Source organism: Fonsecaea nubica (genome assembly GCF_001646965.1).
Source record: "Fonsecaea nubica strain CBS 269.64 chromosome Unknown Scaff26, whole genome shotgun sequence".
Taxonomy (NCBI): domain Eukaryota; kingdom Fungi; phylum Ascomycota; class Eurotiomycetes; order Chaetothyriales; family Herpotrichiellaceae; genus Fonsecaea; species Fonsecaea nubica.
Window position 1 is genome coordinate 1 of NW_019173699.1, and position 15,892 is coordinate 15,892.

The 15,892-nt window shown below is 51.3% G+C and overlaps 4 protein-coding genes across 4 annotated transcripts; 1 reads left to right on the forward strand and 3 right to left on the reverse strand.

Moving 5' to 3' along the window:
- Positions 1–84: 84 nt before the first annotated feature.
- AYO20_04750 (hypothetical protein) lies at positions 85–2,722 on the reverse strand (the record flags this gene model as incomplete). The annotated part of the gene is made up of 6 exons (XM_022643045.1): positions 85–1,141; positions 1,198–1,319; positions 1,386–1,447; positions 1,507–1,748; positions 1,796–2,110; positions 2,163–2,722. 6 exons carry the CDS (start codon positions 2,720–2,722, stop codon positions 85–87), a joined length of 2,358 nt encoding a protein of 785 aa, XP_022500856.1.
- Positions 2,723–6,294: 3,572 nt separating this feature from the next.
- AYO20_04751 (hypothetical protein) lies at positions 6,295–8,451 on the reverse strand (the record flags this gene model as incomplete). The annotated part of the gene is made up of 2 exons (XM_022643046.1): positions 6,295–7,384; positions 7,436–8,451. 2 exons carry the CDS (start codon positions 8,449–8,451, stop codon positions 6,295–6,297), a joined length of 2,106 nt encoding a protein of 701 aa, XP_022500857.1.
- A 2,354-nt stretch (positions 8,452–10,805) lies between these two features.
- Positions 10,806–11,986, forward strand: AYO20_04752 (hypothetical protein; the record flags this gene model as incomplete). The annotated part of the gene is made up of 3 exons (XM_022643047.1): positions 10,806–11,559; positions 11,614–11,780; positions 11,849–11,986. 3 exons carry the CDS (start codon positions 10,806–10,808, stop codon positions 11,984–11,986), a joined length of 1,059 nt encoding a protein of 352 aa, XP_022500858.1.
- A 170-nt stretch (positions 11,987–12,156) lies between these two features.
- AYO20_04753 (hypothetical protein) lies at positions 12,157–14,278 on the reverse strand (the record flags this gene model as incomplete). The annotated part of the gene is made up of 8 exons (XM_022643048.1): positions 12,157–12,586; positions 12,640–12,850; positions 12,900–13,306; positions 13,360–13,481; positions 13,528–13,810; positions 13,869–13,878; positions 13,932–14,026; positions 14,082–14,278. The coding sequence occupies 8 exons, from the start codon at positions 14,276–14,278 to the stop codon at positions 12,157–12,159; spliced, it is 1,755 nt and encodes a 584-aa protein (XP_022500859.1).
- Positions 14,279–15,892: the final 1,614 nt, after the last annotated feature.

A 15,892-nucleotide genomic window follows, 5' to 3' on the forward strand; every position in this document is an offset into this window, starting at 1 on the left:
CCGGGTCCCGCCCCCTAGCTCCCCTGGGGAAGCGAAGCCCCCCTTTTTTTCTCGGTTCATCGCCGTTTCCACATCGTGTGCTCTTTACCAATTGAACGCTTCTGCGAAGAATTCAAGATCTCCCTCTGTGTGTCCCATGCATGTCACAACCGCAGCTCGTGCATCGTCCGCCAGGAGTCCAGGTCCACAGCAGAGAACAGCCATCTTCACACCCTTGAAGCAGTGTGCCTGTATCTCTGCATCGATGACCTTTCGCACAGAAGGTCGGCCCGGAAAGATCTTGACCTGCTCGGTCATATCAGGACTCGGTGACGATATCTTCTTAGTGTAGGCATCGACTGCGTCGATAGCCTTGTCCACGCCGATCCCGACCTCTTTCAGGTTGGCTTCCTCGATTGGTAAATCTGGCGGCGTAACATCTCCTGGAGAATTGCCAATCTCGCTGCCCGTGATATAGATGTCAATCTCGACGTCCAAGGTGCTGAGAGCGCCAGGAGCCTGCAGCCACTGCGCCAGCTCGGTGTCCAAGACGTCTTGGAATTGGGCATGGCTACGAACCGCCCATACAATATGGATGCGCTGAATGCGGTGGGGCGCGCTTCGGACGATCGCATCGGCCAGTCCACTCAGGTGTGCGAGGGCAACCGTGATACCAGATCCACCCACAATGATCAGTACTTTGTCATGCTGTGCGAAGGTATGACCTGATCCATATGGGCCCTCAAGAAGTACTCGAACAGGTTGTACAATGTTTTGATTGCCCGCCTCTTCGCTCTTTCCCGCCAGTTGCACCATCATACGTTTCGTGAAGCTATCGTGTGGTCGAATTGCGAAACTGAGCTCTCGAGATGAGGCCCTTTTCTCCGTCCAGGTACTCAGGGTAAACGGGTGGCTTTCCCAAAACTTGAGTCCGTTCAGCATGTAGATATAATAGTAAGTCCCGGGCTGTGGCTGTATCGTGAATCGGGTCGGAACAGAAAGGCGAATCATGTTACTGTCTGGGTGATATGAGGCGGTGCCTTTGCAGGCCGGGAAATTGAGGAAGATCAGCCGACAGAGTCGCAGAAATCGGTCAAACGACCAGACCGCAACGCACGGCCAAATGTACATCATGTAATCATCACCGAAGATCTCGACGTGGCTGCCTTTGTTAAGCGTCGAGCTCCATGAAGGGTTCGGTAGGGATGTTATGCTTACTAGTACATGCCAATGAGAAATAGGAGCGCCCCGATGATATGAACAATGAGAAAGACCTCATAGATGTACTTCCGCATAGGGTAGATCGAGAAGACGCAAAGGAGACTCATTGCGATGGTGGCCTTGTACCACAGAATCAGCAATCAAGACTGGGTGGAAGAGGGCTAGCCTAGGCACGGTTGGCTCACAATATTACCCATCCACCAATATCTTTGCTGCCAATCCGTCTTGTATTCTGGCCAGCCCTCGTCTGCATGTATACAGTCAGCCACCATGGGTGCATCGAGGGAGATATGTTGCGTAACGAACCAAGAAAATCAAGGACGGTGTATCCAACGCTGTGCAGGATAGCTTGCACTGTGGCAACCCGTGCAACCCATCGATGGAACTGGGAGTAAGTCGTGAAGCTCCAGCCTGTGAGCCATAGCAACACGTTGTTTCGCATGGCAAAGGTAAACATGAGAGGCATATTCGCCGTTGCCATGATTCCCGTCCTGTCAGAAAGCCATTGCCATATCTGCCGTGCTGTACTCCGGTAACTAAACGCAAACCTATGTTTAGTCGGATGCTCAAGACATTGGACTGAGAGGTGCCTTACAAGAAGTAGTCCCCAAATGGGTGATAATCGATGCAACACAGGATCACGTTGATAATGACCCAGAGGATCACTAACAATGACTGTAACCTTGGTGGAATCGTACACCAGCCAAAAGGCTGTGCAGAGTGATATCCCAAGAGCGCCGGGGTTGTGATCCACCTCCTCATCCACATTTTATAACGGAGCAGCCATGCTGGGCTGGAAGAGGAGCCGGTATCCTTTCGTCGTTGCTGTATAACTTGGGCGACGAGAAGATAAAAGCGATATAGGATGCCCAAGGACATAACCAAACCCCAGTAGCCGACCATCGCCCATCTGTGTATGGTCAACACGCTGCTTTTGGAGAAGAGAAAATTGGAAAACTCACCCATACCACTCTTGGGTAATGTCTGTAGACAAGTAAATGTCCTTGAGAGCAGTCAGCCAAATGTCGAGTGCAAAGACAGTCCGGTACAAAGGACCTACTTCAGTCTTGTGGGTGATGTGGTATACTTCTGGTGGTACTTGGGTGAGTTGGTCGAGGACAATCGGATTTTCCTCGCTTTCTTCAGTCCTCGAGAACCAAAACTCGTCTACTGTCATGACTCTATGAGCCTGATCCCACGTGATGTTGTCAATAATTGACCATGGCAATAAAGATACCTCGCCATATTCCTCGCATTGGCTGTTCCAGTAGTGCCAGCCATAGTCTGCCTGTTCTGGGGTGCAGTAGTGGCGCATACACAGGAAATATGATTTCGCCCTGAGTTCGTTCTGACAGTGACTGGCGTAGAAATCATCTTCGAGGGTATTCGGTTTGAACAGAAATTCTGCAAGTGCTTGGTGGCAAGACCAGTGACAGTTGGTTGGATCGCTGACGAAGGCTTTGGCAGCTGGCAGCCACAAGAAGAGGGACAGGAATGCGAGCATATTCGTGAACATATTCATTCTTGCTATGTGCAGGATTGGGAAACCTTCTCTCTGCCCCGGCCACCCGCCATGAATGAAGGGTCTTAAGTATTTCCTTCATCCTTCCAACGTCGCCCGCGGAGAACTCCATCATTTCCCTCGATCACCAGTAGGAACCTCGACTCGACTCCAGCAGCACGAGCGAGAGGACTGTCCTCTGCACAGACGTTCGAGGGGCCTATCATGGCTGATGTCCCGGCGGGATAATGGCCTAGATTAGATTAGATTGATAACTATCGCTTGATAAGATATTCTAGTGCGGGCTTCAATTGGGGGGTGCCCCACGGTCGTTCAGCACCGCTGCTCATGCTCGACCACTGTACGTCTATTCTATTAGGAACTTCTGTCCATCAAAATGACTAACAATTCGAGACGGACCATCGAGAGAGGTCCCACCAGAAAGTATATGCCGCAAGCACGAGCCAATTCAGTCTCGTAACCCAGCCGACCTTGATGGTTGCATAGTACTAAGGGGGAAAATTTTCTCACTACCCTCAGGGTAACCATCTTTTTTATTCGCGAGCGGAATCACCCTTTTCTATGACTGGCGCTCAAATCAAAGACTAGTTAGTGAGGGCTGAAAAGCTTTCACCACGACGAGACAAATCAAGGCAAAAGTAGATTCGCTAGCTGGATCAGAGCCTGTAGGGTGTAGGCAGGTCTGTACGTGGAAGAACAGAACGTCAGGGTGGATGTAGTAGGCAGTGCTAGTCTTGCACAATCTACGCATGCTTTATGTCAATTGACTGACAGGAAAGCTTTTGTTGGCATCGACCTGGGAACATTCCAAGCACCACACTAAAAGTCTTGCTCGATTAGCCAAGTGAAGTCCAAGCTCCCAGGGTCCTAAGCTCTCATAACTAGCCCCAATCGCAGATGGTTTGCGGAATCACGGCGCGATCATTATCATTCGCAAAGCTGTTATACATCGACAGGCTTGTCGATCCCAAAGTCGGTATGTCCCGGGTTCTCATGAGTCCGAAAATTCTTCCAGCCGGTTTTGCATGAATCGGAACGTTCGGCAGGAGCAAGTCGGATACTGGAAGCTGTTACTAGTGGCCGATGTTCGGTGTTCTTCTTTGAGAGGCTTCTCGACGGCTAGGAGCTCCACGTATGTATAAGAGAACAAAGTTCAGCAGAAACGAGGCGGGGGGTCCAAACTCCTCGCCATGTGTAAATTACGGGTCAGGGATTCGCTTTTGCAAAAGCTCCGCAAGCCATACACTGACTTGCCCAGGAGCTCACCTGGCATACCCTATACTCGGTGCTGTCTGATACGTGTATACATGTGTCCTACTGTCAAAAAGCACGTTGCTCCCCCCGCCTGCCCATATAGATTGGTGGCTCCAGTTACAGTGCCGGTGTAGGGTCAACAACGGGACCAAAAGGTTTCTGGTTGAGTTCTACCGCGGCAAGAGAATAGCCATCTAACTGGGCATGGGTCACCTGTGGCCAAGACTCCATACATGCCTTCCTTAGTGACAAATCGACTGCCCTCGGGTGATGCCTTCACGTGATGTATTTGTAGCCCCACAGAAAACCTACCTTGCCCACCGTTCCGCAACCTTAACCAACCACCACCACCACCGGTACGTTTACCGACCTGCACTCGGTACATTAGTGTGCATTTACTAACCCTTTCTGTGTTCGTGTAACCTCCTCAACCAATCGTACGTGCCCCCAAGGTTTACTACGTACATAAAAATATGCTAACACGTCTGAACAATAGTACGTTCAAGCGATTCCTCATTCCTCCCTCCCTATTTCTGGTACAAGAACTGAAAGCAAAGTAGAATGAAAATCAAGAACGTGGCCTAGTTCTCTAGGACCCTGAAGAGGCCCAACGGCAATTAGATCGCATAGTAGTCGATGTTGTGCCCTGGATGTCCGCAATACCGGGGCGTGGTATCGCCTTCGTACGAGGGCGAATCACTCGTCAGTAGATTCGTACCCATCGGCCCTCCTACATCCTCGCTCTATTAAGCCGGAGTTGGGGGGATTCGATCGCCTTTCCCGTGTCGTCAATTTTCGGGGCTAATGAGCGTATTTCGGAATGCGGTCGTATGCCAGGGTATTTCGGTGGGTGCTGCGGCAACTACAAATGGCGAGATCATACTCTCCGTTGTAGCCATTCTTACACTGAACGGAGGGATGCGATGGAGCTTTCATCGTCGTCATCCAACGTTGACCTGCAAGTTGTCCTGGCGGGCCAGGCTATGTATAAACCTATCACCCTTAAGGTACGTACGAAACTTCCTTTGCTTTCCTTGCCTCGCGAGCACCTGCACACTACCCTGGCCTAGCTATACGGGGCTGTCGATAGCACCTGGTCATGCTCTTGTGCCCTTTCGCGGCGACTAGGATCAGTAGCTTCAAGCAAAACTAAACAGGATCCTTCATAACAACGGAAAGTTATGAAAACGAATAGACCGTGTATGAATACGCTTAGAATTCTCCTCTAGAATCTCCATCACACCCATTGGGAATATCCTTAGATTTCTCAATTGATCGCGCGATAGCATGATCCGGATTATTCTCATTCTCATGATCTCTTCGTACGTGTCTTCCTAGCATATTCCATCCCCTTGTTATCGTAACATCAACTCTTGCCCGGTGCAGCCTATTGAACTGGGGCGAGGCTCTTAGCCAGAGGTATCAACTCGTACGGCGGTGGGCATGGAGGTAGGGGTAACGGCTGTCGCACAGTAATAACAACGATAGCATAGAAGGTCCTGATCAGGTAGATTCCATAACTTGATAGATTGATTCCCCTTGAGGGGTCCCTGTTGAAGAGGAAGAAAGAAAAAATAGGACCTCAGACCTAATGCCTGAGATCCCACCAACTAATGACCAAGAGTGCCATCCTGTACACTGTACAGGCAAATTCCACCAATCACGTTCCAGCTTGCCTTTCTCCCCATTACACTATCTCCGTGGATGAGGTGCCCAAGCTTGTGGCTATTGGGTTTTACTATTTCGTACGTTCCGAATTAGCCAAAAACAGCGACCTTGTACGGACCCTAAAATCGCGGTTCGCATTTCTTCGGGTTGCCGGCTCGTGTACCACTGAGACAAGCAGTACTGTTCTGTTCTGGATACATGGTGTGTTTAGTGTGAAATAACGTTTCGAGAGTCTCTTGTGGCCCTTGACCCACCAAGGCCTGACGATGACCCTTCAACCCGTAAAACTTCCACGGATCGAGAGTCACCTTTCACTAGGCGGTAGCCTCGGCGTATCGACCAATTTTGCAAAGTCAACGATCTCTCAGAGTACTGCATGCGTAGGCCTGATCTGCCTCCGACACTTTCCATCCTCGAGTGCTTGCCCTGAGAGTGCACTGTAATGGCACATAGTGTGCGCTCGTCATTAGTTGCTGAGAGATGTAACTGAGATGTCTGGTGAGGTAGAATCCCGCTGTGGGTGGCAGAGCGGCATACCTTGATTGCTCAAGGTATCAGATTCGTCCTCTTGAAGCACTGACAGGGACGTATGGCTGTCCGTCAACGTGGTGGACGGAGTATCAACAGGTGCGCATCGGGCTGTCCTCTATCTATCGCCACCACTTTTTACCCCATCCGCCCTTCCTTGGACCCCAATTCTCCTTTGTCGCAGCATCAATATTGTCGATGCTCAAGTAGTCGACACCCTCCCGGACCAGTACACGCCAAATATAGTTCCGAACCCCAACTGGCCAGGGGGGGATACCCCAATATCGGACCTTGAGGCCGCGAGCATGGGCGCCGTGAATTTGTTTGCGGAGACGTTCGAGTTGGAGTTGGGATAGAGAAGAGTGCCATGGATGCCCGATGGATTTAACAAAGGACGCCGAAGCGAAATAAGAATTGGTCGAAGAGTAGATGTCTGGGTTCTCAGGAGGGGAAGAGATGTCATGATCATGATCGTGTGGGTCGGTCGAGGGAGAGGATGACGGGGCCAAGGAGACGGCAGGGAAAGTCGTCGACGGTAGCGCCTGTGCTGACAAGAACAAAGGCGACATTAGACCCAGAGGCGCATCGTAGAAAATTTCTCGGTAGGTCGAGTTTGCTACGACACGATCAAACGGTGCGTTTCCCGTTGCGACAATGGTGACTGGCCCAGGCACAACCGTCGTTCCGTCGAAATAAGTCAAGTAGTTGCGTTCACGCAAGGGTGCAATGTCGGCCGATAGACGGTGCCATATCATGGTGGGATCGTTTTTAAAGTCCACGAGCAAGGTGAGCGACTGCTTTGGATCGGCCGCAAAAACGCCGTGGACTTCATCTGAGGCAGATCCAATAAATTCTGGGATCCGATTCTGATAGTCGAGGATGTCCTGTAGTTGATCCAGGTATAGGCTTTTCAGGGTCCGATCCTGGCGTATGCCGGGTATTGTGTGCGCGACGTAGAGTTCACCGTCTATATGCCAGAGGTCGGCTTCGACGCTGGTACACCCCGCCCGAATGGCTTGGTATAGAGGCTCGGCGTGAAAATAGTCGTTATGAGAATGACACATGATGGGCTGAACCCCGGCGGTGAGGCGTTCTAAGCTGCCGTCCTCCAGTCGAAGCGGCGGCTTGAAAGGGCCTGAGATCAGATCTAGGCCATCCGGAAACAACGCCTCAAGAAGGCTGTTCAGGGATGAGAGACCTTGGACCACTCCTCTGTGATGTCTCAGCTAACTTGTGCCCCTTCCGAGAATGATAAATACTCACAACAGCGTCAAGGCCACTTTTAGTGGGGAAAAGTTCTTTGCACCCCGGATTGTAAGTCTTCGGAACCTCGAGGCCACATGACGGCCTACCCAAACACTCTTTCTCGAAAAGCGCTCATGGGCGGACGGATTCTCAGGAATTTGGAGCTTTAAAGAGCGTCTTGATGGGCGACTCTGTGTGCGCATCACATCGTCTTTTGGGGGCCGGTCAATAAAGTAGCCCAGTTCTATGTCATCACGACCGCTGGCATGATCGTTGTTGACGTGGGAAGTCTCAAGCAGCTCGACGTCTTGGAGGTTTTCGGGTGCGGGTTCCCGCTCTGGGGCACCAGATTGACAAGAAGTCGTTTCCCAGGCCAGAGAGTACTCAGTCCGCCTAGGGTATGGCGTATCACACTCTGGATGTGTGAGTGGTCGATAATCTCGTCGATATGTTGTATATGCGACCACCAAGCCCAGAAGACTGCCGCAAGAGACATCGTACAGGTCATGTCGATAATCTGCTAGCCGCGACATGGCCACCAGAGCCGCGCAAATTAGCGGTGCCAGGAAAATGAGAATACTCGCCAGATGAGGCCGTGGTCGAAAGATGTGCAATTGACCAGCCAAAAACAAGCTGAAATATCCCAGGCCTGAAAAGGCCCAGCTACTGTGCCCGCTCGGAAAACTGCGCCAGCCATCTAGAAGCAAATCAAGATCGGGCTGCGTGCAGACAGCAACGGTGACTAAAATGTCGGTCGGCGTTCCTCTCTTTGGCTGACATCGGGCTATCAAGTCGGGACGAGGGCGACCTATAGCCTTTTTAATGATATCTGTAATAAGCGCAGCAAGGTATACGCTAAAGAATAGTCCCAGAATGGTGACATGCGCCTTGTACACGCCGGGTCTTGCTATCACTGCCCAGAAAACCAAGACCACCAGCGGTGCTGCCCCGGCAAGGAGGGTATTCTCTTTCGAAGACACACGCTGGACGCTGGCGAAAGGATATTGAATTGCGCGGTCGTCGAGTCGAAACATTTGTTGCACAGGCTCCAGAAATAAACGTATCTCAATATCGTTCGGTCAGCCATTGGTCCCCACGCCTTGCAAAGAACTGACCGAAAATAGTGCAACGACTAGCAGTAAGAACCCAAGATAGTCAATGGCATATGATGGATGCCAGAGGCGAGGCACGGTGGCCGCCCAAGAAGCCCAGGACCGCTTCATCGGAGGGGTCATCGCTCGTCGATAGGAGTTTGACAGAAGTATTCTGAGAGACGTGTCTTGGGTGGCACGTGCGAGAGTGGCGTACGCGGCCCTGTTAATTATGACGTCTTCTATCTTGGGTGGTCTCCGGCGACGCGTACGGCCCTGTTAAACTCCGAGAACAAGCCACCGGAGGCATAGAAAGGAGAAGGATGGTCTACTGAAAGGAACAAGCCACCGCGAGGAGATACAACGGTAAAAGGGACATAAGCTTGGCTAGTAAGAGATCGCAACGTGAGAGGTGTTGCTAGCTAGAATTCTCTCACGGTCCTCTTGCCACACATGGACAGCCTAGATGTAGTAGACCACGCTAGGCAACGCGGAACGAGGCGTGCACGACCAGTGCGAGACTCGTGGGGCGTAGCGTGCGTTAGTAGCCATGGCGGGGGAAGCTCTACCAGACTCGTGGCGGGGTCTTAACTAGGCACCCAGGATCCGTTACCTCGGTGATGAAGCTGGTAACCAAACTACAGTGCAGACACTTGTCGTAGCAGTACCTAGTCATACAAACAGCTCGTTGGCGATGAGATACACCCATGCTAATGAGGCGGGGTTTCTCATTGCAGGACGACGAGAGATATTGCTATGTCAGTCTCATCATCACAACGAATCACTGAGTGGCTCAATAATTTCAACGAATCATTGAAATCCAAGATGGTTCCCCAGCCTGCGTCTCTTCAGCCTGCGTCTTGCGGCACCACTGACCTGAAGCCAAAATTACAGTACATGGAGAATGAGGATACCCCATGAACAAAGAGAACGAGGCCAGCTGGCTGACAGAGTCCACTGCTAACTAGCAATCTCAGCGAGCTTGATCTAGAAGCTGCGCCCGATCGCACTTCACAGTCCTCACACTCATCATGAACGACAAGCTCTCGCAGCTCAAGCCCATCGAAACGTCGTCGCACACTTCCCATACGATTCTCGGGACCCATTCTTCGAGTTATCGATGTTGACGAGGTCGCGAGGTGGAGAGTTGCAGGGAGATCCACCAAGGTGCCTTTGCTCGAGAACCTTTTTTCATACATCGCCAAAATCGATGATGCGTGGCAAAAATCACTGAAAGAGGAAGACTTAAGTGATATTCATGTTGACTTGAAACGATGTCTTCGCACAGATGCTAATGAGGATTCGTGGAGCGATTGGGTGGTACTGCCAACATTACAACTGGCCAGAAAGTTGTCAAACTGGCGGGAATACGTTGATATTGTCAACGTGTATGTGCAACATGTTTAGCTGTGTCGATCACTAACATTCTTCAGGAAATCGATCGATTTTACCCCTACCACCCTTCTCAGTGGCCCCTACAACAAACGGGGGGATTATTCCCTGGGCCTGGAAGTCGCAGGCACCGATACATCCCCCGAGATTCAACAGTCACTTGAGTACTATACTGTGTCGCAAAGTGATCACAGGATGCTCAACGACCGAGCCCTCTTCTGCCACATCGAGATCAACGTAAGAACTCAGCCACGGCAGAATCTCAGCTTGAGGTTTGGTGTGCTGCCGGCTTTTGAAAGCAGGAGAGGATGTATAGACAAGCAAGACGCAATGAAACAATCACCCCGAAACGGGCACCGCAGTCTCTGTGGATTTGGGCAAAAGACAAAGTGCATCTGTCCGTTGCGGCGATGGACTCAACAGAGAACAGGATTTACTTCCTCAATCAAAAGACCTTCTTCGTCGACAGGGATGAACCGAAGTCTCTGCGCCCGGTATTAGGCATGATAGTAACGATTATGGACTGGGGCTACACCCATTATCTGCTTTGGTTCCGAGACTTCATCGGACGAAGGGACTTGAATGACCAGATTTAATGACTTCATGTGAATGGGCTCGATACGAGTAGGCCAAACAACAAACGCGATTTCTATTACTGCCGCTAAGCGTTCTCTACGATGTAAATATGTCCCTCTCCAACTTTCACGTCAATTGTTTCTCGATTACTGAACGATGCTGGCAAAGTCACCGGAACATTTTCGCTTACCAATAAGATGACGGGCGGAATTCAATTCACGTAGCCGGTCGCTCGCTCACCAGACTAGCACCCCAGGTTTCCCCAGACCCATTCGGCTTCGAGAATATTGTAAACCTCGCTCAAAACCCAACTACGACAGTCTCCTATTATGGTTCGAAACAAGAGCTTGATCTTCAAAAGTGTGCCAACCCATGCACCGATTCCAAATGTGCACCTGGGTATTGAGGATCGGGAATTCGATCTCACAACCGATCCGCCTCGGGGAGGGGTAACCGGCAAGACACTCTATGTCAGCCTCGACCCTTACATGAGAGGGCGGATGCGCCCTGCAGAGACGACATCATATTCTGCTGCGTACACCATCGGAGAGCCCATGATTGCCTACGCGCTGATCCAGGTCATCAAATCCAACAACGACAAGTACGTCAAGGGAGACATCGTATACGGTCAATTCCCAGTTGCGGAGTATAGTGTCATTACCGAGGAACTCCTCTCGCGCGACCTTGTCCGCAAAGCTCACCCAATTCCCAACGCGCCACTGTCCAACTGGCTCAGTCTACTAGGCTCGACTGGTCTCACAGCGTACTCGAGTCTCTATGAGCTCGGGGCCCCGAAACGGGGGGAGACCATCTTCGTCTCCTCGGCCGCCGGCGCAGTCGGGTTGTTCGTTGGTCAAATTGCAAAGATAGAAGGCTTGACCGTTATTGGTAGTGTCGGCGACGATGCAAAGCTAAGTCTCATCAAGGAGGTAGGCTTCGATGATGGCTTCAATTACAAGAAGGAGAGTACGGCCGATGCTCTGCGAAGGCTGGCACCCCAGGGCATCGACATTTACTACGACAACGTCGGAGGCGAGCAGCTAGAAGCAGCTCTTGGCGCCATGAACAATTTTGGGAGAATCAGTGGGTACTGCCATTGTCCTACTGGCCCTCTTCCGACTAATTGTCGTTATCTAGTTGAATGTGGCATGATCTCTCAGTATAACAAACCTCTTGCCGAGCAGCATGGTGTGAAGGGCCTTATGAACGTCATCGCGAAGCGACTGAGGATGGAAGGCTTTGTCGTCACAGATCCACGGTTCGGGCCCAAGTGGCGGCAGCAAAGGGACGAGAAGATGCTCCAGGTAAGAAGTCCAGTGGTTATCCCGAATAAATTGAGTACAGTGAGAAACCTGACATGTGCTTTTCGTAGTGGCTGAGCGAGGGCAAGCTGCGAAGCATAGAACATATCACCGAGGGGATCGAAAATGCCGCACAGGCCTTTGTTGATATGCTCGAGAGTAACAGGGCGGTTGGGAAGGCGATCTTGAAAGTAGCGGATCCAGAGTAACAGACAAGGTCCTCCTATCATACAGTCTGAAATTGTTTGATTCTGTGTTTGAATTAACGTCTCCTTATCCACTGCATTCCCATCACTTCCCACTTCCTCTGTCTGTGCTCATTTATAAGTGACAAAATTCGCCTCGTATGCAAAGGATGATTGATCTGGCTCTCGACATTTTAGAAGATGTTCCTGAGGAAAGCAACAACCCAGTCCTTGACACCTCTCTTCTTCTTTTCCTCTTGCAGCTCCATGATGCTGGCGCGTCTCTGCTCGTCTGGGACATTTGGGCCACTGATATCTACTTGAGTGTCGCGCATACCCGTGTAGATATCAATGTCCTTCGCTCTGATGAACAACGGACGGTCTTGTGGTCGGGCGAACCAGCTATACCCCTTCCAGCACAGGTACAAGAAGATGAGTAGAGGGCCGGCGAGGTAGAGCTGGAAAAAAGTGTCGGCGTCCAGGTAAGGACCACCGACGGGATAGAGCGCAACGTAAAACTGGGCAATAAGGCTGATAACGTTGATGAACAAACACACCCACGAACCCCAGACCCCGAAGGCGGCTCGGAAAGGCAGCTCGTCCAAGGAATGCCCCTGTGCTTTCCTGCAAATGGTTAGTGACTCAGGCATGGGCCAGGACCGGATTTGGGTACTTACCATGCCGCACGGAAGCGAATATGAGCCAGGGCAATACCGCCGTAGATGAAGAGAATTGATAGACCCGACAATGACAGAAGCCAATTGAAGATGGTGCCGCCATTGTCTGCCAGATTGATGAATGCCAGACAGCCGAAGAGGAGCTGGAGAATGACAACGGCCACGGGCCGGCCCTTCTTGTCCACGTAGGCCAGAATCTTCGGTCCCATTCCTGTATATAGGTTTAGCGTGATGGAGAAAGTACGAGAGTGCCCACGTACCATTAGCAGCAAGTGCCTGAATTGTTCGAGTCGAGCCGAACGTGCAAGAGTTGGCAACACTCATGACTGCAATCAAGATGACAGCATTGAAGATGGACGGGAGGACTTTGATGCCAGCCAGCTGAATTGCAATGACAAAAGGCGAGTGTCGCGAAGTGGATCCTTCACCACTATACAAGGGGCTGTTCTCCGGTACGATCAAACCAACGAGGAAGAGGTTGACAATGTAGAAGATGAAAATCCGCCACACAACCTGTTTGGAGGCCCGTGGAATCTCCTTCTTGGGATTGGCCGTTTCCGCAGCAGCCAGTCCAGTTAGCTCAGTACCAGTATAAGCAAAAGCTGCGGTGACAAAGACACTGCAGAAGCCGTGGAAGCCATTGAGGAACGCCTCATAAGGGTGATGCCTGTTTCCAATATCAGCCTCGCTGCTGAGAGCCATTACAAAGTGGCGACTTACCAGTATCTTGCACCAATGTAGCCTCTGTCATCGGTTGGGACACCGCCACAGTCAATTATTATTCCAAGAATCATAAAGCCTATGCAAGCAATGATCTTGAGAATACTGAGGGCAAATTCGACCTTGGTTCAATTAGCACAACGTCGCACGATTTCGGGATGAGCGTACCTCGCCATAACCCCTCACACCAAAGAATTGGATAGCAACCAAGGCCACAAGCAAGGGAACGATCCAAGCACTGTTGTTGATACCATCTGACCCATGCCAGTAGTGGATGATATTACAGGCGGCAGACACTTCGAAGGGAAGAACAGTCAACCAACTGATGGCGTACTCCCAGCCGCAAGCAAACCCGAATGAGGGATCAACGAAGCGGCAGATGTACATTGTGAACGCGCCATTGATCGGATACATAACGGACATCTCGGCAAGAGCCTGCATCATGAGGTAGCTAAAAATGACAGTGTGAGCCAGAGATCAATGTCGTGAATGGCATCGAAGACACATACACCATGAGACCTAGGACTTTGTTAGCCACCACTTTGCACTTCCTGCTGTAGCGGACGACTTACCAATGATCATGAAACCGAGAAGTACAGAAGCAGGTCCACCAGTCTGAAAGGCACCACCAGAACCAATGAAGAGACCGGCACCAATAGCACCACCACTATAAGAAAGGCGAGTCAGTATCTGCATTTGGAGCACTCGGGTCCTATACTTACATGGCGATCATTTGCATGTGTCGGCCCTTGAGATCACGGTGCAGCGCGTACTGGTCGCCCTGCACCATAGTCTGATCTTCTGGGTCGACGCTGAATTGTCGACCCCGTGCATGAGCCGCGAGGCTGCTCGGCTCATGGGCTCCATTGTCAGTGGCATATTTCTCGTTGAGAGTATGGGATTTGTTATCGGAACTCATCTTGGCGATTGACCAGAGAGCAGAATGAGAGGAAACAAGAAGACGACCAGAGGACGACCGCGGTGACCCTGGTTTTAAAGCAACCAAGCTTCACAAGTATCAGGCAAGCACCACAAGCACGCTTAAGCTCTAAAACCATTAGCGACAAGCAGGTACGGCAAATCATAGATAGGAGTCCTACGGTGGTCGCATTCAGAGTGGTTCGGGTGGGTTGGATCCTTGCATTGTCCACACAGACCATTGGTGATCGCCACGATAAGGTGACATCGTTCCGGCGCGCCCTCATTTAACGAACCCTGCCTCGGCTTTGCGGAGAGTAGGGCATTCCTGGGTGGGGGAAGACGACAGAAGCAATCGCTTGCATCAACCGATGTGGCGTATCTCTCATGTGAGCTTCGATGAACCTTTCTATGACACCACGAGACCTAATTGAGGGTTTTTCCCGCAGGTCTAGATATGCAGTTTCGTGATGGCGACCAACCGCTGGCACTCACACACACCGCCAACCACCAATGGCCCAGGCGCAACGGAATGGCCAGTCACCCACAGTGTTGCAGGATTCGACGTCGATCGCTTGCCCGGGCATGGTCCGTATGACCAGTCGGTCTTCCCTCGAAGCCATCGACGCCTGCTCGTGTGTCCTGCGCACCGTGATTGGCCTGGCGGAGCGAGTTCTGGGATTGCTGGCAAAATTGCCCCAGGTGGCACAAAGTGGCTCGAAGTGGCTCGCAGTGGCTCAAAGTGGATTGTCAAAAGATAAGGATGTTGCAGTGGCGGGGGGCGCCAAGCCTCTGTCAAGAGCTTCCATGCCTTCTACGCGGTCCGCGTGGTTTAAATTGAGCGAGGGCCCACAAAGAGGAACTTTGATCAATAATGCACCGCGAGGGGTTGGTTGACCAACATCGTCCCGTCAAACGAACAACACCAATGCATTCGTCGGAGTCGGAATGGGTCCGGCCGAAGTTGGTGGTTGTTCTCCAAACCGGTACCATGAGGAACAAGATGATGACGATCCTACCGTCCGATGAAGCTTGCGCTACACAGAAACTCTGACCGCAGATCGACCCTCCCAGTATCGTCATAGCCTCTCCTAGAAATTGATAAAGCGCAACGATGATATCCGAGAAGAGAAAGACATTCTGAGGGAGACTAATGATAGGTGCGATCACCAAGAAAAGGCACAATCATCAATGGTACCAGCCATCGGATACGCTTGCCTGACTAGCGAACAGGTGGACTGACACTTTCAGATGTGCAATCTTGCATCTCTTGGAACAGGCTCTTCGTGACGCAAGTTGCCGATCTGTGATACAGGGCAGATGGCAGAGATAACGGGAACGACGTCAAAAAAGCTTGATGTGGTGAAGGAAACGACAAGACAACGACAAGACAGATAAGCAAAATGACCAGAAGCTAAGATTTAGGGCACCGCAGGCGCACCACAACTGTTTCCTCACCACCCCTTCAGAGTCGCAACAAGCGCATCTGCGTTGCTCAATCGCCCCCAGTACTTGTGAACAGTTTCCTGAGCCTCCATTCTGTTCGGGCCTCTACCGTGGACGACTATAGCCGGTCCACGACCAGCGGAGGGCATTTTACAGTCGAAAGATGTTG